The sequence below is a fragment of the Saimiri boliviensis genome, chromosome 13 (genome assembly GCF_048565385.1).
Source record: "Saimiri boliviensis isolate mSaiBol1 chromosome 13, mSaiBol1.pri, whole genome shotgun sequence".
Taxonomy (NCBI): domain Eukaryota; kingdom Metazoa; phylum Chordata; class Mammalia; order Primates; family Cebidae; genus Saimiri; species Saimiri boliviensis.
The window spans coordinates 25,718,705-25,740,517 of NC_133461.1; the positions used below are offsets into that span (position 1 = coordinate 25,718,705).

Below are 21,813 nucleotides of genomic sequence, written 5' to 3' on the forward strand. Positions count from 1 at the left end.
CTGTCTGGTAGTTTCTCAAATTACTAAACATAGAGTTACTAAATAATCCAGCAATTCCACTCCTCTAGTGATTCCCTGCTCAAATATACTAGACTTAAAAAACAGTCCATGCTTTACTACATAAAGTCATTGATATGATTGCAGCAAGATATATTGAATAAATCAGAAAAAAATTATTTAAAAGTACATTAAGAAATGGCATACACTGCTCCCTCGTCTTTGAAAATTGGCAAGCGAAACTGATAGTAACTTTTGCTGACTTTGCTTAAAATGATTCTGTCTCATGTGGTTTGAGTCTTATCCCAGAGTCAAAGTCCTTCTGGGATGTCTAATTCTGTTACTTCCGGACAACGTTAGCATAAAATGTCCTCTTGGGCAGCTTTTCACCACTGTCAGCAGTTCTACTCTTTCTGAGCCACAGATTGTCAATTCACCTTGCTTAGATTGTTAGGGATAATTAAAATTATAGTCTTAGATTGCCTTTTTAATAGTCTCTATTAGTACATAGTCTTTGCCTTTCCCTCGGGGGCTTCCACTTCCTCGTTTGTCCAAGAAAGAAAAAATTTGAATCATAATCATCTCAATAATAAATGCAAAGCAATGCTCACAAGGGAGAGAGAGAGGACAGGGAAGGCCCAGCACACAGTGGACTCCCCATAAATATTTGTGTAATAAATAAACCTATGCTAACCAATCCAACTTGTATTTTCATTACCAGTTCCATCAACTGAAATACCAAATCATTTTATTACTAACAGCCTGAACTTACATCATCTCTTCTTCTAATACATATAAATATTCAACAGTATCTTTTAAATATATTTTGGACGTAATTTTGTATACTCTTATGACAACCATAGGTTCAGTTGAGGAAAGATAAGAAATCTACACAGTAATAAGGGAATAAGCAGCTAATAGGTGGGATTTGATGGTTTTCTTGATTTAATTCTGTCTTATATTACACATCTGTGTCCAACATTCAGGATCAAAGCCCTACATACAAAAAAAAAAAAAAAAAAAAAAAAACCTCCCCTAACTCATTTCAGTATGATTCATTTGGTAATTCCATTGTAAAGGATAATCAATACAAACATACCTAAGGCACTTCTTTTATGGCTATGATCATTAAATGTGTATGACTGAGGAGTCCCTGCTAATAAGGGCAATTACAGATATATGTAAAATTTAAGAACTGCTACTTAGGCAGAGGCAATGATGTTATAAATTCAAGAGAACTCCATTCAAAATAAGAATTACACATTGTAATAAAAAGGTAAATATTACCTTTACATATTTTATTATAACTACTTCCCATTTATGGCAAAGAGCCTAAACGTAAAACTCAAAACTCAACATGGTTGCTCTGTCAACAAGCAAAAGTGGGAAGAGACTGAACACCATCTGAGATAGATGTGCCATTAACTCCAAACAAATGAATAGGTGCAATTTGGCCAATAATACATGCTCAAAAAATAGCAGCTGGTATCACATATTTGGTAAAAAAAATTATAAAAATTAAAGCCTATGCAAAAAATTAAAGGAAAAAAAGCCAAATCGGTTTTGAAGTATCATGTTTTCTTCCATTTCCAAATACATCCGAGTTGATTGTGTGTGAAGATATACGTGCTTGTGTGTAGTAAATTCAATTCACAGAGCATGCCTGAGAATTGATTTAAAAAAATATAATTTCATCATAGTTAATAAATTTACTATTAAAATTGATATAGATCATTTTTCATACCTTACCTTTAGTAATTACTAAATAAAGGGATGATAATGATAGTGAACAAAAATAAGATGAAATGATACCACATTTATAAGGATCTAAGAACTACACAAGACTTATTAAGTAAATGAGAAATTGTTTTGTATCCATTGCTATTATAAATGAGAGTTCCTTTACACTCCGAGAAATCTAAGATTACTCATGCTGCCAATATGTAAGCAATGTTGATAAGACATCTTCATTGCTGCTCCCTTTCTTACAATAGACCAGAGAACCTTTTTATCAGTTGTTTTATTTTTCACAATTGTTCTATAATGGATACAGCATCTACTTTTTCTGTGGTTATGTTAGCCTTCTTGGGCTGCCATAACTAAATACCACAGACTGGGTGACTTAGACACAGAACTGTAATTTCTCATAGCTCTGAAGACTAGGAAGTACAAGATCAAGGTGCCAGCAAAACTGGTTTCTAATGAGGCTCCTCTCCTTGGCTTTCAGATGACACCTTCTCTCCGTGTCCTTACATGGCTTTTTCTCTGCGTGCAAGGGTGCAGAGAGTGCTGCAGTAACTCTTCTTTAAAAGACATTATTCCTACTGGATAGGTATCCCCTCATTATGACATCATTTACTTTAATTACCTATCTGAAGAAAGGCCTTTCTTCGAACACAGTCACACTGGGGGTTAGGATTTTCACCTATAAATTTTGAAAGGACATAATTCTATCTATTGCAGGGTCAATGAAAAAATCACGAATCTCAGTGGAAAGCTTGCAAAATATTTTGATAGAAAGAGATCATTTATGTTTTATGCACATTCAGTTGCACTCCTTATGCTTAAAACTCAGATACACTAGAGAACAAACTCAGCGTTTGAGTGACCAAGATGTAAACGACACGGCTTCTGTTTCTAAGTTTCTCCCCACCTAGCTGTGAAGAAAGCATGAACTGCAGAGTGCAGAAGCACAGAGGAAAGTGAAATACGTAAAACATATCACAAATGGATGTCATCCTTTTCCCACAGAGGGATGTCTATGTTTCTAGAGATAACTGCCAGAGAAATTTCAATGTATTGCTAGATATTGTTACATAGATCACTTGATATTGCTATATTGATCCCACCACAATTCATGAAAACTATGTAGGGACTAGTTGCTGTTATGTACAATTTATAGATAATGAAAATTGGGAATGAAAAAGTACATATGATATTTTAATATTTTTGACATTTGGGATTTGTTTGTTTAGCTAGCTTAATCTTTGCAACTGGCTTTAGGCTTTTCATGAGGGCTGGAAGAGCATCTTATATTACTTTATTTCCCAGAACATCCAAAACTGTGCCTTGTTATTCTGGAATCTTTCTCCTCGAGTTTTCACAGCCAAACAGTCACCAAATACTGTGATAAGGTAATTATCATTGTTTTACAAATGAACAAATTATTTAATAGGTACAATGTACACTATCCAGGTGATGTTACACTAAAAGCCCAGACTTCAATATTATGGGAAATATCCAGGTAACAAAACTGCACTTGCGTCTCCTGAAGCTCTACAAATACGAAAAAAGAAATGAAGGAACTGAAGATGAGAGGTTTACATAGCTGGCTAAGATTAAACAGCTCACAAGACACAATCAAAAATCTTTCCATATGTTTCAATTGCCCTTAAATCTAACCACATTAGGAAAATACTCAAGACCTATATGGATTCTCCCATCTGGCATCAGATCCCTTTGTACCCACAATCTTCAGTCACATAACTTGCTTCCCCTTCCCCATCCTCTGCTTGTTTCCAGATCTCTGCACACCTGCTACCTTCTGTCAGACTCTCCCCTCACCACTCCCTTCCCCATTCTCTCATCTTTGTTGCATTCTTTATTTACGGCCCCTTGTCTCCCTCTTTCTCAACAGTTCTCTGGCCTTGTTAGCCACAGCCTGCTTCTTGTCTTTTTCCCTACCTATCCTTGAGGCCTGGATCTGTGTCATACCTTCTTATGCCTGAAGACTACTTGGCAGACTCCTTAGTACACAAGAGGCACTCAACAGTTGGTTGCTAGTTTTCTACTCACACTGTGGTTCAGCTGCATATCTAGGACTAGAAACTCTATTCATTAGCTCACTGTATATCCAGCCATAAGTTTTATAATTTTCAAAGCATTGTCAGCAGTAAGCTGTTAAAGTGGACTTTTCCAGCTCTCTAGTGTACAAAACAATCGTGTTTAACTTCCCCATAGATCTTTATCTGTTCTCTTCTTAAATTACTTTTAGGACAATTTTCTAGAGCTTTCTGAACAGCTTAGTCTATTATCAACTTGCAGAATCAGAATCTCATTTAATGGTTGAGAAAATCACATGCATTTGAAAGGAAATGATAAGTTTAAAGAGAAACTTTTAGAATGAGAGAATAAGTGTGTTTTATGTACATATGTATATACATGCACGTATATGTATGCACATATATAAAATATTCATGTGTATGTCTATGTGTATGTATATCTAAACATAATATTCTGAGTCTTTTGTCTTCAGGCTTAATGAACACATCTGTGGAAGGGGGACATGCTCAGGTCTATAGGGAGAATCCTCTTACATTCCTAGAGATGACCTATAGGTTGTTGTTTTTTAAGCAGAAGACTCGGGTAGGGGCAACATTTGCCTCAAGGAACAGCTTCTTCTCAAGCGTGCTTTCATGTGAGGGGAAGTCTAAATCCAAGCACCATGTGAAATGGAACATGTTACTCGCTGGGTGGAAGAAATGAAGAACTCTTAGAACTGGTTTAAAATTTTGGTACAAAGGGCTGACCTAGTAGACCTATGTGTATCCTATAAAATGAGTTTGTGCCAATTTTAGCCAATGTTTCTCTGGAATTTTTAGTAAGGGAAATAATTAAGAAAATCTGCACACAAGGGGTAAACATTTTTTTTTTAAAGACGGAGTCTTGCTCTGTCACCAGGCTTCTGTCACCACGCTAGAATGCAGTGGCAGTATCGTCAGCTCACTGCAACCTCTGCATTCTGGGTTCAAGTGACTCTCCTGCATCAGCCTCCCGAGTAGCTGGCACTACAGGTGCGTGCCACCATGTCCGGCTTTTTGGATTTTTAGTAGAGATGGGAGTGTCACCATGTTGGCCAGGATGTTCTCAATTATTTTACCTCATGATCTGCCCGCCTTGGTCTCCCAAAGTGCTAGGATTACAGGTGTGAGCCACCATGCCCGGCCAAGGAGTAAACTTGTAATATCAAATTGTTTATTTTGCCAAACAACTGCTTTAAAGGGAATTCCAGAAGCACTTCTGGAAAGTTCAAAGATATTTTTATTACCTCACTGACGTTCAACCTAACGGCTCCTACTGAAGAGCCCGTCCTCAGCCAAGTTTCCACTCATCTCCACCTCTGTAAGGACAGTACACAAGGCTTGTCCAAAGCCTGGCACTTCATTGGTTAAATATCAAATCACTTTTTAAAGTATGCATTTCTGCACTGATTCAGCCATGGGATCCATCCGGATTCAAAGCAGTGGCAAATCTATACAACGTTTGGGGAGAGTTGTCTTGCTTCCTGTGTGGAGCTGTGTAAAATTTGGGGAAGGGCAGATAGAGAAAAAGCTGTGTTCACAATTATAGTCAGATTAAAATCCTTGAGCCAGAAAGCTGGACATACTGAACCTAAGAATGGAAAAATACCACTTTTGAGTTTTTTTTTTTTTAAATTAGGTTTTAAAATAAATACAAGTAGTCATGGCTAAAATAAAATAAAGACTGACAACAATATTCAGAGACCCTCCTTCTGCATTTCCTTCTCTAGGACTCCTGCTACCCCTGCTGCTTCAGGTCTTGTCTTCTGTGAGAGTGGAGACTATCAACTCTTCATATCTTCCCAGAATCCCTTGTCTCAAATATATATAGATACATATTTGAGACAGAGTCTCTCTCTCTCACGTAGGCTGAAGTACAGTGGTGCAATCTTGGCTCACTTTGCAACCTCTGCCTCTGAGTTCAAGCAACTCTCCTGCCTCAGCCTCCTGAGTAGCTGGGATTACAGGCATGCACCACAACACCTGGCTAATTTTTGCATTTTTAGTAGAGACGGGGTTTCACCATGTTGGTCAGTCTAGTCTCGAACTCCTGACCTCATGATCCACCTCTCTCGGCCTCCCAAAGTGCTCCCAAAGTAGCCTCACAGGTGTGAGCTACTGTGCCTGACGGCTGTTTTTATTTTTTTAAAAAGCTCATTCAGAAGGCACTAAGGCAACTGATTTTATGAATTTGTAACTATATGACCACCGACTGAAGCCAGGCTTCAGATGTTTCTGTAGTCTGTAGTCTTCCCAGAGCCTAGTTGAATGCTTGTACCCAAAAGGTGTCCACCAATACTTTATCAATGGTTATTATAAGTCAGAAACACTACCACCATAAGTGGCCATTATAAAGAAAATATCTATAACATTATTTATATTTAATTGTAAACAAGGTTGTCATTAATCTTGTCTACTAAAGATCTCTCCAAAAAACTTAATGATGATGGAACTTTCCATTTTTATAAGAAGGCAACATAAATGCTAAGGTTCAAATTATATTTAATGTATATTCACTCTTTGAAATTACTGAGGAGGGCAACAAAATTCCTTTTCATCTAGTATATAAAATGATATTCTACTTGAAAAGTCTGTTAGTTCTTGAAGGTTCACATTCACAGATAGTTAAGTACAAGAAAGGACTGCAAGTTGAAAGGCAAAACAAGAGTCTAATAAAATGCATGATTAAAGTTTGATAAGCAGAAGCTTGGATTTCTTGTGGGATTTTATCTTATGAAGAATATAAATATGCTTAAGTTCTTAAAAATTATGAAAAGTAAGTTTGAATAACATTGATAATGAAGTTCTTTCCTTCTCATCATCCATTTTAAGAGAGCAATTAATTCATTTTGTATAAACTCAGTCCTACAAGATAATCCTAGCTTTATAACAGAGTAGTCAAAGATTATTTCAAACTTTATACAAATATTCATTTATGGAACCTCTCAGAATAATTAAAATAGCATATCAACCACATCCTGAAGTAAATTATATCTTCTACAGTAGTTATAAATGATGTAAAGCCCGTGAGAGACCTTTAAAAGATACCCAATTGCCAAAAAAATTCTTTAAAAACAGACAAAAAGGGTCAAGACAACCAAAACTCAAAATATAAACATATCACTATTTTTCAGAAAATTAATCATACTTCTAATTTATACATTCAACATGTAATCTATATCCAGATTTTTAAAGATAGCATGGTTTGTAAAATAAAAACATGAATTTGCTAGCAACCATGAAGAAAAAGACTTGGTGCCATATGCAAATTGTAAAAATGCAAAGAATACACAATGTAGTATTTTTCTCATATAAAGAGTTTCTGTAATCAACACAGTAAGAATAAATGTTTCAATAAATGTGCAAAGGGTCAAAGATAGCAAATTCACAAAATGTAAAATGAAAATGTCCAAGAAAACTATAAAGTGAAATCTTAATTTAATAGGAATGTAAATACTTACTAGGAGACTCCATTTTATAAAATGTTTAGATAGATATAACTGTGGGGAAAAATGCAATCCAGAGAGAGGCAAATTTTTGCTCTGCTGATGAGGGTGTATTTCTGGGATACTTTTCCTTCAGATACGAGCAAATAAATGACAAAGATACTTAAAGATAATCAACTTAGTGTGTTGTTTTTGTTTTTGTAGATAGAAGATCTCACTATGTTGCCCAGTATGGACTAGAGCCTCTAGCCTCAAGAGATCCTTTCCTTCAGATTCCTGAGTAGCTGAGACTACAGGGCAAGCTACCACACCTCACTTAATTAAAACTAAGAAACATGATAATGTTCCACAATATAAAACTGGAGGCTGGGTGTGATGGCTTATGCCTGTCATCTCAGCACTTTGGGAGGCCAAGTTGGGAGGATCACTTCAGCCCAGGAATTTGAGATCAACCTGGCCAATATAACCAGACCCAGAAAAAAGCCAGGAAGCTGGGACGAAGGGACAAAGAGAGGAAGGGAGGGAGGGAGGCAGGGAGGGAGGGAAGGAAGGAAGGAGGGAGGAAAGAAGGGAGGGAGGCGAGGAGGCAGGGAAGGAAGGAAGGAAGGAGGAAGGGAGGGAGGGAGGAAAGGACGGAGGGATGGAGGGACGGATGGAAGGTCAAGAAAGACAGAAGAAAAGAAGAAATAGCCAGATATCCAGGTGTGGTCCCAGATACTTGGGAGGCTGAGGATGGAGGATCATCTGAACCTATGAGTTCAAGGTCACAACAGAGCAAGACCCTGTCTCGAAAAGAAAAAAACATTAAAACTGGAGAAGATACACATGTGTCACAGCCACACACAAAGAAAGATGCCATGATTTATCCTGAAGTGAAAATGAGGTTACAATATAGTACATATTTCATTTATATGGAGAAAACAAATGTGTGTGTGTGTGTGTGTGTGTGTGTGTGTGTGTGTGTGTGTGTTATATTATGTCAAACAGTAGGGGCCGGGCGCGGTGGCTCAAGCCTGTAATCCCAGCACTTTGGGAGGCCGAGGCGGGTGGATCGAGACCATCCTGGTCAACATGGTGAAACCCCGTCTCTACTGAAAATACAAAAAATTAGCTGGGCATGGTGGCGCGTGCCTGTAATCCCAGCTACTCAGGAGGCTGAGGCAGGAGAATTGCCTGAACCCAGGAGGCGGAGGTTGCGGTGAGCCGAGATCGCGCCATTGCACTCCAGCCTGGGTAACAAGAGCAGAACTCCGTCTCAAAAATAAATAAATAAATAAATAAATAAATAAATAAATAAATAAAAAATAAATAAAATATTATGTCAAACAGTAATTGTTTTAAGTTCTTTGAGGAATCACTACACTGCTTTCCACAATGGCTGAACTAACTCACATTTACACCAGCAGTATATAAACGTTGTCTTTCTCTGTTCTCCACAACATCAAAATATCTGTAATTTTTTTCTTTTTTAATAACAGACATTCTGACTGGTGTGAGATGGTGGTTCGCAGTGTGTTTTTCACTTTTCATTTCTCTAATGACTACTAATGTTGAGTATTTTTGGATGCTTATTTTCAATATTTTCATATAGAAAATATTTTTTACATAACAACACTGGCCAAAGTTCACTAGAAGTATTGTAATGGAGACTAATCACCGGGCTTAAGGAAAAACCAAAGAAGCATCCAAGTGTCATGTCACAACCGAACTTTATGTGAGCATATGTGCATCAATGAAACATGAAAAATTCATGGAATAAAACATGCCAGGCTACCAAAAGTATTCACTTCAGAGGGATAGAAATACAATGCCTGCAGTGGAGAATATTATTAAATATTTTCTTCTGCATCTTTGGATAGTTTTACATGTATCAAATAGCATCTAATTATCTTGTAACAATTTACACAATTGATAAAAAAAATACCAATATGAGTACATACATGTACGCTAATATACAGAGAGAGGCTAATTTAGGTTATCCTCAGAAATCAGTATCTGCATATATTTATCTTGGATATCAATGAAGCATTACATGTCAAAATGATGTACATTAATCTGAAATAAAGTTTGACCTCATGCTTTTTTGCAAGTAAAGGTTTGCCTATGATCAGTGTAAATTCTAGCATATTCCATAACCATACCTTCCTTCTGACCAAGAATATACAGCACAATACAATTTCTATTATAGCCATTTTGTGTTATTGTTTTGACATTACAAATGTGAAAGTTATCTATTTTCTTTGTCTCACCAACATATAAAATAAGATTGAATTCAATTGTGCCATTTTAAAGGCAGCTAATATTTTAGTTAGTATACTACTACCTCTAAATCCAGAGTTCAAGTCTTTTGCTCATTCCCAGTTTAATGTTTACTATTTGATCAAAGAACAAGTAACTTCATTATCTAACCCATGATAATTATTATTGTATCCACAGATGAAAGTTTTTTTAATAACCTTTAAAGACAAAAAGCAAAAAGGATAGGATAATATTATAGTATAAGTTAGCAGATATAATCAGTATGTAACAAATTTTTATTTCTACTTACTAACTTTTAAATAGACTGTTTTTTCTTGGATTCTTTAAAAAGCAAAAAGATTTATTAATAGGGAACAACTCCTAATACTCATAACCAATTTTTTGTTGTTATAGAAAAAAAGCAATTGAAATCCAAATGTTAAGACACTTTCTTGAAACTATGTAATTCAAATAAACTAGTTAAAATAAATCTGGAGTAAATGATAAAAACGTGTTTGTTTGCATATCTACCATGTATAAGAATTATTTGCTTGCAATGACACATGGGTAGCTCTGCCTTTTGGAATATAATAAACCCCTTAATGCCCCTTAAATCTCCTTAAATTATATTACTGCTATGAAACTGTTCCTTACATATACTTGATTTTAATGGTACACTTTCAACATAAGACTCACAGTATTTCCATATTAATAATCTTACCAACATACTGAATTTAATGTCAGAAACCCTGTCATTCATCTCAAATAACATCTGCCTTTTTCCATCAAGAATAAATATTTTGTACAATTTAATTTTTTTCTTCATTTATTTTCCCAGATACGATATTTTGGAATCTCATATTTGTTATTCAACACATCTGCCATTAATAATTTTTGGTACTTTTCAGCTATGTCATTGGAACAATTTGACTAAAGCATAATATTTCTGGCTTCCAATCAGTAAATAAGTATTCAAACACTGCATATAACCCCTATGCAATTAATAAGAGCAAAGCAAAGACATGTGTGGGGTACTGGGACTTTGCAATTTCACACTAATAAACAAAGGAAGCAATTCAGTGATGAGCATTTAAAGCATCAAAGTGATATATTTTGAAAGGTACAATCTAAATTCTTCTCCAGTCATGAACTTACCCAAGACTGTGAGCTCTGCAGAGGCACTAATATTCTCATTTTTATACGTGACAACACAGGTATACATTCCACTGTCATCGTCTGTCACATTGGAGATAAGCAAGTTGCTTCCACCCAATAAAGAATACTTCTTAGACCTGTAAGACATAGGGTATGTGTAGAGTAAATGAACACAAAATATATATTAGGCAAGATACTCAGAGCTTTAAGTGACCTCCACCAAAGCTCGAATTAAGACATCGGAAAGAAACACTGTATGATAAGGGTGAGATAACGTCTTGCTTACTGATCAAAAAATTCACTCAAGGTAAACTACTCCCATTGGAAGGTTGTGTATAGTGATCAAAGAAATGAAGTAAATTAAACTTGAAACTAACTTGAGTGCTATAAAGTATAGATAATCTAGTCCAAATATCTCATTTTGGATTTGAGAACCTCCAGGTCCAGAGAAGTAATACTCTGGAGTATAAATCAATGTCCTGTGTTCTGAAATCCAATTTAGTGATTTTTGTACAAAGCCATATTTTATACTGAACTAAGAGTGCTTGGTTATATCCAGAGAACACACCTTGATGTGCTGAAACTGTAACTGGATTTCTTGGGTGTTCCAATGTTCTCAGAAATATTGTAGTATCATATACCATGCCTTGTTATCTAAATATTTAAGGTAAATACAATTTAAAGATTAATTTATGATTGATGGACTTACCTTCTCTTTGAAATTAAGTATGCTAAAAAGGAAAACACCAGTCCTCAAAATCAATGAAATTAATTCCTTAAGCAAGATCTATTTCATCAGAAAGACTAAGTATTCCATTCTATTGAGAATTTACTTTCTAACTGTACCTGATTATTAATGTTCCAGCAATTCAAAATCAGCCAAGTTCTCCTGCATTCCCTTAAATATTTGTTATAGCTCGGACAGTGAGAGATATAGTTGGAGCTAAAAAAAAAAAAAAATGCTCAAGCCCTGTATTGACATGCTGCATATTTGAACTCAGAAAATTTTAGTTTCATTTTTCCCCTTAGCTTTACTAAAGTACAACTGGCAAATAAAAATTACATATAATTACAGTGTACACTATAACGTTTTGGTATATGTATACATAGGGAAATTATCACAATTGAACTGATGATCATATTCATCACTCCACATAGTTATCTTTTGAATGTGAGACATAGTATTAAGGATCAAACCTCTCTATATACTACTTTCTTATAATGAAATCCACCAAAATGTATCTGAAGACTTTTTGTGCAGGACCATCTCAAAGGCAACCCTGACTTTTTCTTAGTTTCCTTTCAGAATTGATCTCATGAATTTTGGTCTTTTCCTCATCTTCTCATACCAGTGGCTAAATGTCTTTCATATACTGCATCATGCCAAGAAATGTAGAATGAATACTCAATTATTGTGAAAAACGCTATACTGTTATATCAAATTAGAGAAAGTAAATAGCAGCATATACTATACAAAAGTTTACTTTACAAAAGTCTTAAATGTGAAATACCTGAGTTGGATGACTTCCTCGCCTCGTAACCAGGTAAAACTTGGCGGAGGATAGCCAGAAACACAACATTCCAGGACAGCATCTTTTCCTTCAATGGCTACTACATTGGATGGTCTTTGCAGAAAATACAGCTGTCTATGCAGTCCTGGATCTATGAGGGAAAAATACAGTATTATATAATGTATGAAAAACATTGCAAAGATAAATGATATACTTTGAAACTTTTTTTTCCTAACAAGACAAAAGATGGAAAGAAAAAAAATGAAAAGATGCCAATGAAATTTATAAACTCCTAAAAGAATTTTTTCATCACAAGTTTATAGAATTATGATATTAGAATATTCTTAGCTATTGATGAGACCACGGTATAGGGCACCAGCTTGAGGCTATTCATGTTTCTGAGGCTACCCGTAAGTAAACCGACCTTGTTTACTTAGCATTGGAGAACAGAAAAAATATTAATAACTTTTCTAAATGTTATTATTCATAACTTCTTGATATGTTCAGCTTGTCTACCACCATATCTATTCCACTTTCTTCTACATTGTTTACTGCTTCTGTAGCTTGGAAAATAAGATAAATATATTAGAATTTGACATATTTGAATTGTGTTAAATAGCATACAGGTACTGAGAATTAGAATACACACGTGCTGAGAAAATAACTGCTTTCTTAGAAAAGGAAGTTACATTTGTATGAATTAAATTGGTTTATTTTATAACTAGTATGGCAGTGTCTGGCTTTTTAAAATTTTCACAACATTTGCAAGATTCACTTTGCCCCTAGAGCTGAGACCCTGGGTCAACGAAGGACTCTGCATCCTTCTACTTCATCTGATGCCTTTACTAGTTATATACATTACTCACTTTTACTGGCAGGTAACTACAACAGTGTTGATGCAACCTAGGAAGTCTTTTGATTCAATCATAAATGCATTTCATTCAAAGTTGCTAAGGTTGTATCAGGTACAATAAGCAAAAAGCTCACCAAGATCTAAGCCCAGAACACAATGCTCAGGTAGGCTTGCTAACAGTTAGCAGCTTCTATTTCCCCTTCTATATAAGCCCCACTGATAATACCTGGGGTCATACCAACACCAGTCCTTTGTATGGTTAGGGAGACTTGAAGGAGTCTCTTCTACTCATGGCAATATCCTCTGACCAGACCCGTTGACTAAAATTTTGTCACTCAAAGTTTATTTAGTTGAGATAAGATGCTATGTTTTTGGGTAACCATTAAAATCCTCATTTCCTGAAGAAGACTTAATTGAAGCAATTTTCAACCTAATTCACTCAGAGGAATTAGCCTATAATCTGTCATTTTGCAGACTCAAAAAAATCTGGATGCAAAGATGAAGAGGCAATGCAGTCTTTTAAACTAGGATCAGGGTGAAAAGAATTGCTGAGGAAGGATAGAATCAATTGGGTCATAGCATTAGTTGCTGGTGATCAGAGAGGATATAAAATATGAGGAGACCTGGGACACATTTGACATTATCCTTAGTCTTCATTAGCCTGACCCAACTCCACACAGGTGGATCACAGGGTAATAAAACAATACCAATCCTCAAGCTAGTAGTTGGGACAGTAATTGTAATCTAAAGTACTCTGTATACAAAGAAAACTTCACACTTTCTCAGTCTTCCCACATCTGCTTCTGGTTGTTCCAGCGATAAAAATAAATACTCGTCACAGTGAAAATATTGAAAGCATTTTCCAAATGTGTTCATCTTTATTATATCAATATTGTAGAAAAAAGTCTCAAAACTTTTGAAAATTGCTGATGGTATGCTTCATTTCCTTTCTTCAAAGTGACTTTTCAAATCTATCAAACATGGTTTGAAAGAAAATACTGCTTAACGATAAATTTCCTGAATAGGAAAGTTCCCAAAATATGTATTTACGCATAGTTGTCTTTATAATAAAGGCCTATGCATTTGAATATTTTACTTCCACCACCTGCTCCCCAGTAGAAATGTTTCTACAACTTAGACTACGTAATACTGTTCTACAATAATCCCTGTTAAAAACATCAAGTAAGATCTACTTAATTTAATCATCCAGCTAAAAGAAATTATCTGGAACCTACAAACAATGCTACTAATTTACCCACAGAAGAAAGACTTTTTCTTCTTTTTTCTTGAGATAGAATCTCTCCCTGTCACCCAGGCTGGAGTGCAGTGAAGCGATCTGGGCTCACTGCAACTTCTACCTCCCGGCTTCAAGCAATTCTCCTGCCTCAGCCTCCTCAGTAGCTGGGATTACAAATGTGTACCATCACACCTGGCTCATTTTGGTATTTTTAGTAGAGATTGGGTTTCACCATGTTGGCCAAGCTGGTCTTGAACTGCTCACCTCAGGTGATCTGCCCTCTTCGGCCTCCCAAAGTGCTGGGATTACAAGGGTATGCCACAATTCCCAGCCGACGCTTTCAATTCAAACTATTTTACTTTGTTTTATCAGAAAACAAAATCACGCAACACAAAAATCGGTTTAATATTTTAAAATGTTGATTTACCAAGCAGTTAAACAGATAGTTCAGATAATTCTCATATATCCAGTCCCTATTCCTTGCAATGCAGTTTCTCCTATTATAAACATCTTAAACTAGGGTGGTATATTAGTTACAATTAATAAAACAATATTGATAAATTGCCATTAACTAAAGCCCATAACTTACATTATGGTTTACCTTTTTTCGTAATTCCACAGGCTTGAAAATACATGTCTTATATACACATTACGATATCATTTGAAATAATTTTGTCATCTTAAAGTCCCTTGAGCTTTACCTATTCATCTCACCCCTGCCATGCCCTACCAAACTCCAGGCAACCACTGATCATTTTATTATTTCTATAACTGTACTTTTCCAAGATGTCATATCACTAGAATCATAAAGTACATAGCCTTTTCAGACTGGCTTTTTTCACATAGCAATATACATTTAAGATTCCTTCATGTGTTTCTGTGGCTTGATAAGTCACTTATATTTATTGATGGATAATATTCCATTGTCTAGCTGTACCACACTTTATCCATTCATCTACTGAAGAATACCTTGGTGGCTTCCAGCTTTTGGTGGAATGTTTATACACTATAAACTTTCAAGCAAACATTTTTATCAAGACATAAATGTTCAACTCAATTGAGTAAATACCTTGAGTGCAATTGCTAGATTGTATGGTAAAACTGTTTAGCTTTGTGAGAAACTGCCCAACTATATTCCAATGTGGCTGTGCGATTTTTCATTGCTACCAGCAAAAAGAGTTCTACATCCTTGCCAGCATTTGCTATTGCCATTTTTTTTTAATTTTAGCCATTCTAAAACTTGTGTAATGGTATGTAAGAGATGTTTTAACTTGCAATTCCTTAATGACATGATGTTAATCACATTTTTATGTTTACTTTCCATTTTTATATCTTCCTTAGTGAGGTGTCTGGTCAGATCTTTTGTCTGTATTTATTTATTTATTTATTTATTTATTTATTTATTTTTGAAGCGGAGTTTCGCTCTTGTTAACCAGGCTGGAGTGCAATGGCGCGATCTCGGCTCACCGCAACCTCCGCCTCTTGGGTTCAAGCAATTCTCCTGCCTCAGCCTCCCGAGTAGCTGGGATTACAGGCACGTGCCACCATGTCCAGCTAATTTTTTTGAATTTTTAGTAGAGACGGAGTTTCACCATGTTGACCAGGATGGTCTTGATCTCTTGACCTCGTGATCCACCCGCCTCGGCCTCCCAAAGTGCTGGGATTACAGGCGTGAGCCACCGTGTCCAGCTTTTGTCTGTTTTTAAATTGGTTTGTTTCTTTCCTTATCATTGAGTTTTAACACTTTGTCATATGTTTCAGATTGAAGCCCTTGATCAGAAGTGTAGTCTGCAAACTTTTTCAGTCTGTGGGTTGTTTTTTCCGTCTCTTAACAGTGCCTTTTGTAGAAGATAAGTTTTTAATTTTAATACAGTCCAACTTATCAACCTCTCCTTTCACGAATTATTTAGATGTTATATCTACAAATGCACTGTCAAATTTGCGTACTTGTATTTTTCCTACAATATCTTCTAGAAGTTTTATAGTTTTGTGTTTGCATTTAGATTTATGGTCCATTTTGAGTTAATCTTTGTGAAAGATATGCCTGGATTCTTCTCTTATCTCTTCTTTTCTTCCTCCCCTTTTTTTTCATATGAACATTCAATTGCTCCAGCACAACTTGTTCAAAAGGCCATTTTTTCCCCACTGACTTGATTTTGCTCAAAGATCACTTGACTGTATTTGTCTGGATCTATTTTTAGGAGTGTGTTCTGTTCCATTGACTTGTTATTTTGCTAATACCACACTATCTCCACTGTTGTAACTGTATAATAAGTCTTGAAGTCAGGTAGCGTCCAGCCTCCGACTTTGTTCTTATTCAGTATTGGGCTCACTATTCGGGGTCTTTTGTCTTTCCAGGTAACTTTTAGATTCGTTTTGAACTTAACAAAGTTACTTGCTGAAATTTAATCTTTGTTTTAAAATATCAATGCTCCAGGCGTCACTGGGCTTATATTGCTAAAAGAGAACCATCTACTATTACATTTTCAGATAGAATACATATAGTCCAAATTACCCCAGTCTTGACTTGGCTCATTTCAATGACATTTGTTACCATTGTGGCTTCATAGGCATTGGAATTTGTGACCTTAATTATATGAAAATGTCAGCTTTTGCTGGAAAAACATGATTTTTATTTCCCCAAGGTATTTCTTTGTATCATTTAATAAATTAAAATACTAAGAAAATTCCCCCAAAAGGTAATCAAATTTTTCATTAATAGTAAATAGTTCATATATTTTGCAACACTGTACTAGATTAAATATGATGTTTAAAAGTGTTAATCTTCTGTAATCCAAAAGGGAGGCCTTTTACTGTTGTTGTAAGTCAAGCCCGGCCTTGTATCTTGCTTTGACCAGGAGATTGTGATCAAAGTTATGCTGCATGAGCTCTGCAGCCAAGGTCTCAAAAGACCTTGCAGCTCTTGCCATTGCTTTCTCTGACACTTCCATGTTAGTCTAGCCAACCGGAGGGTAGAAAGTCACAGGGAGAACAAGCTGCGGCCTTCCGTCAACAGCCAGCACTAGCTGTCAGGCATGTGAGTGAGGCTGTATTGAAATCTCTCTCTCAGCCAAATGCACATAAGTGAGCCCAAGTGAAACCGGCAGAGAGACTGTTGAGATAAACTATAGCATAAGAAATCATAAATCATTACTGTTTTGAGTCACTAGATTTTTATAGTAGTTTCTTGTGCTGCAAAAAATAACTGAAATATATACATAAAAATGAAAAGAAAACAAGATCTCTGAAATTTAAAATATCAAGTAACTATTCTTACTTCAGTTTGATTTTGTTTTTGCACTAAAATGTTCTACAGAAACATTATTAAACTTGATATCTGCTGTATTTTTCTCCTTTAATAAAAATGAGTTTTAGAGAAGAGGATTAAGAAGGCATATTTATATTTTTAAATGAGGAGGATAAAAATGCAATTTTCAAGGTTAACATTGCATGATGGAATTAAGGGTGGTTTTATCATCTTTGGACTCTTGTGTTTTTTTTAAAGGTTTTTAAATAACATGTAGTATTCTTAAAGAGTTATCTTAAACTCTAGTATTTCAAAGTATATAGAAACTGTACCAGGAGCAAACAATTATAAAAGTTAATGACCAATATTCAAGGCACATATTTAAGAGCAAATCAAATTTTTTCCTCCAAGCTCCATAAGTACAAATTAAAAAACCCTGGGAGATGTGAATTTAAAATTCTAGGTTGTGAGTCATACTGACTAAATCGATTTTAATGGAACTATGATGAAATTAATAATTACTGATTAAAAATCATTTGTGTTCTGGTTATATGGGAACCCGCTATTCAGATGCAAATACAGTTATTCAGCTAATAGAATGTAAAGACTTTCCCAGTAAGTTAATGAACATAGTTTAATTACAGGAAAGGGAATCAGAATGCAAATTTTTAATGTTCTATTTCATAAGTTGGTTGGCAGGTAAATACATGGTCATTTTCCTTTTTAAAATGTATACATATATTTCATATATTTATATGTATGACATATTATAAAACTGAAAGAAAAATGTAAGTATGGGTTCAGAAAACATATTTGACAATAGCTTTATAGTCAAACCAGCAAAAAAAAAAAAAAAAAAAAAAAAAGATTTTTACTAATGTCAAATTTTGGCATTTAAAAACTACAAAAGCATACCTCTTTAATGTGATGCTCATAACGCAAATGCACGAAATTATGCAACTATTTCTCTAAACTGATTAAAAGCAGTAATGCTTTGCTTGAACTCCAACCCAGTTTAGCATTTCCCTATTAGGGAGAAAATGTTAACCTGATTCTTTGAACTGGTCTGTTTATTAACCTGGTGGCAGTACAGCTAATCCTCCCCGAGAGCAAGAGGACGGTATGGAAATAAAGAAAGAGAAAACAGTCATTGCAGTGAAACTGATCTCAGACTACACAGATTGCCTTAAAATGTGGAACCACCCTATGGCAATATGTTGCCTTTGCTATTCTTTCCTTTCTCTTTCCTCTTCACTTTTTTTTAAAATAGAAATATTGGCCTCCTTTAGCTTAATCTGTTATCTGGGTTGAGGATGATCAATCTATAATTATTACAACAAAGAACAATGATGCAGACAGCGAATCCCAAACTGCTGGGTCTCAGGAACTTTTGCACTTTTGAAAATTACTGAAGGCCCCCTTCACACTCTTTCGCTTTTGGTTATACAGGATATAGCCACAAACACGTTCCATGCTAAAAATCAAAACAGATTTTTAGCTGAGCGTGGTGGTTCACACCTGTAATCCCAGCACTTTGGGAGGCCGAGGCAAGCAGATCATGAGGTCAGGAGATCAAGACCACCCTGGCTAACACGGTGAAAGCTGGTCTCTACTAAAAACACAAAAAATTAGCCAGGTGTGGTGGCAGGCAGGAGGCTGAGGCAGGAGAATTGTAGTCCCAGCTAGTCAAGAGGCTGAGGCAGGAGAATTGCTTGTACCCTGGAGGCAGAGGTTGCAGTCAGCCAAGATCATACCATCGCACTCCAGCCTGGGCAACAGAGCAAGACTTTGTCTCAAAAACAAACAAAAAACAGATTTTTAAAAATATTTATTAAATATTTATTCATTTCTCTTTTAAAAGAGTGTCTGTCTCACTATGTTGCTCAGACTGAAGTGCACTGGCATGATCTTGGCTCACTGAAACCTCCGACACCCTGGCTCAAACCACCAGCCAAATAGCTAGAACTATAGGCACATGTCACAACACACAGCCAATATTTTGTTTGTTTGTTTTTGTTTTTCTTTGTAGAAACAGGGTTTCACCATGCTGCCCAGGCAGGTCTCAAACTCTTGAGCTCAAGCAATCTGGCTATCTCAGCCCCCAGAAGTGCTGGGATTTTAGACATGAGCCACTGTGCCTAGTCTATCATTTATTTTTGCTCCATCAAAAATAATAATTTGTTTAAAACCTGTATTTTCCGGAACAAAAATATTAGAGAATATAGTGGTAGTTCTTACCATTTTTGTAAATCTTAAAACTTACTGCTTTAATTTAAAAATACTTTCTGCATTCATTATGTTATGTTATGTTGCTTTTGCTGAATTACATAGAAACAATCTGACCTCAAACAAATATGTAGTTGGAAAAGGGAGGTGTATTTTGATAGTCTTTTCATGTAACTGTAGAGATATCCTTGAATGCTTTAGCAAAACTCAATAAGCAGTGTCTTGAAAGTTTCAATATGAAATTTAGCGCCATATTGATAAACGTTTTGTGCTATGTTACCTGAGTATCTGTTGATCTAGCTGGTATTTTGAATAGATCTTTTACCCATGCATGATTTTGTCACATCAATCACTGGTTATTTGGAGCGGTACATTGGATTAGACACATCTTCTCCATGTTGACACCTTCATAGAGTAGCAAAAAATCTCATTTGCTGCTCTCACCACCAATCCCATCAGAAAGGTGTTTTACTGTTGGGAAGCCATCAAGCTCCCAGTGGCAGATACATGTGTTGCCAATTTCTAATTTTAACTTAAAAACTTGAATTTCATTCTTGGCAGTAAATATTATTTTCCTTGAAGTAGCTGGCTCACTTTGTTCATTTTTGAGAAATGCGTAACAAGTACGCAAGTCTGAATAGCAAGTTTTTCTGTTGACTGCCCTTTCATGTAAAAATGATGCTTCATGAAGAAAAAAAAAAAAAAAAGATAGCTAGTACAACCTGAAACTCAAGTGATCTCAGTAACGTTTATCATGCAAAACCCTTTATACTTTGATTTTTTGGTGCGTATTTTTCTATGTTGACATTTGAAATACTAAAAATATGTATACTTTAAGGATTGAGACAATAAAGTTAATAATGTTCACTGCTTTATCATGGACATTCTTAAGCCACCATGGTTAAAAACAAAAACTCAAAATATATATTAGTATTATTAAAATAAATTTTTGGGCCAGGCACAGGGGCTAACGCCTGTAATCTCAGGACTTTGGGAGGCCGAGGCCGGTGGATCACGAGGTCAAGAGATCCAGACCACCCTGGTCAACATGGTGAAACCCCGTCTCTACTAAAAATACAAAAAATTAGTCGGGCATGGTGGCACTCACCTGTACTCCCAGCTACTCGGGAGGCTGAGGCAGGAGAATTGCCTGAACCCAGGAGGTGGAGGTTGCAGTGAGCCGAGATCGCGCAATTACACTACACTCCAGCCTGGGTAACAAGAGTGAAACTCCATCTCAAATAAAATAAAATAAATTTTTGACCTTGCAGATCCCCTGAAAGCATCTCAAGAAATTCCCAAGCTCTAGGTAACTACTGTACTTTGAAAACAAATGCAGACACAGTCTCATAAAATTAATCATGTTTCTGAAATACTCAAGAAGCCCATTTCCCTTCAACATAAAAATAGTTTTATATCTTTCAAGTATAAATTGATAAAATATATTTCTTCTTTCCCCATCCCCTTTTCCTTCCTTCCTCTTTTTGCCTCTCCTGCCCCTTGTCTTATTTTGCATTTGAGAAGATAACACAAAACTTAAATATGTTCAATTACTGTATTTCAGCAATAGTTTGTTAATAAGAGCATCTTGGATCATATAACCTGACACATTTATTTACACCTAATATATTCAGAAACAAAAAGTCAACTATCATCAGGCCCCATGCACTAAAGAAGGGAAGGTGTATTAGTGAAAGTGAAGAGAATGTTTTCTTTTTCAACAATTTAAAAAAACATTAAAACATTACAATGGTTAAATTAATTGAGTCTGTGTGACCCTATGAGAGGCATATTTCACTCTCCATATTCATCGATTTTCCCAAATGCCTTAGGGACCGCATAATTTTGTTTTTCCTCATGGTGGATGACCAGGCTGGCCATATAAATTATTCAACCTGGAACACTTCTTAGAGTGTAAAACACACAAATACTCCTGACAATTATTTTAGGACACTGGGTGTGATCAGACCTATCCTGAGTAAACTAGAATTTATGCTCATGCAGTGATGACTAGGACTTTCCTTTAACAGGGCCATTTCCCCAAACATTTATTTAGGAACCTCAACACCAAACTTATGGTGGTGAATCTGAAGAATAACTGAG

General features: G+C 35.7%; 1 protein-coding gene across 4 annotated transcripts in view; it reads right to left on the bottom strand.

The window, feature by feature from the left end:
• DCC (DCC netrin 1 receptor) overlaps positions 1–21,813 on the bottom strand; it is a 1,201,717-nt gene that overhangs the window by 603,179 nt on the left and 576,725 nt on the right. For all 4 annotated transcript variants that reach the window (XM_003926060.3, XM_074383427.1, XM_074383426.1 and 1 more), the window contains exons 4-5: positions 12,148–12,298; positions 10,637–10,773 (exon numbers count right to left, since the gene is read on the bottom strand). In XM_003926060.3, coding sequence (XP_003926109.1) covers positions 10,637–10,773; positions 12,148–12,298 — 288 coding nt within the window. The remainder of the gene's footprint in view (positions 1–10,636; positions 10,774–12,147; positions 12,299–21,813) is intronic.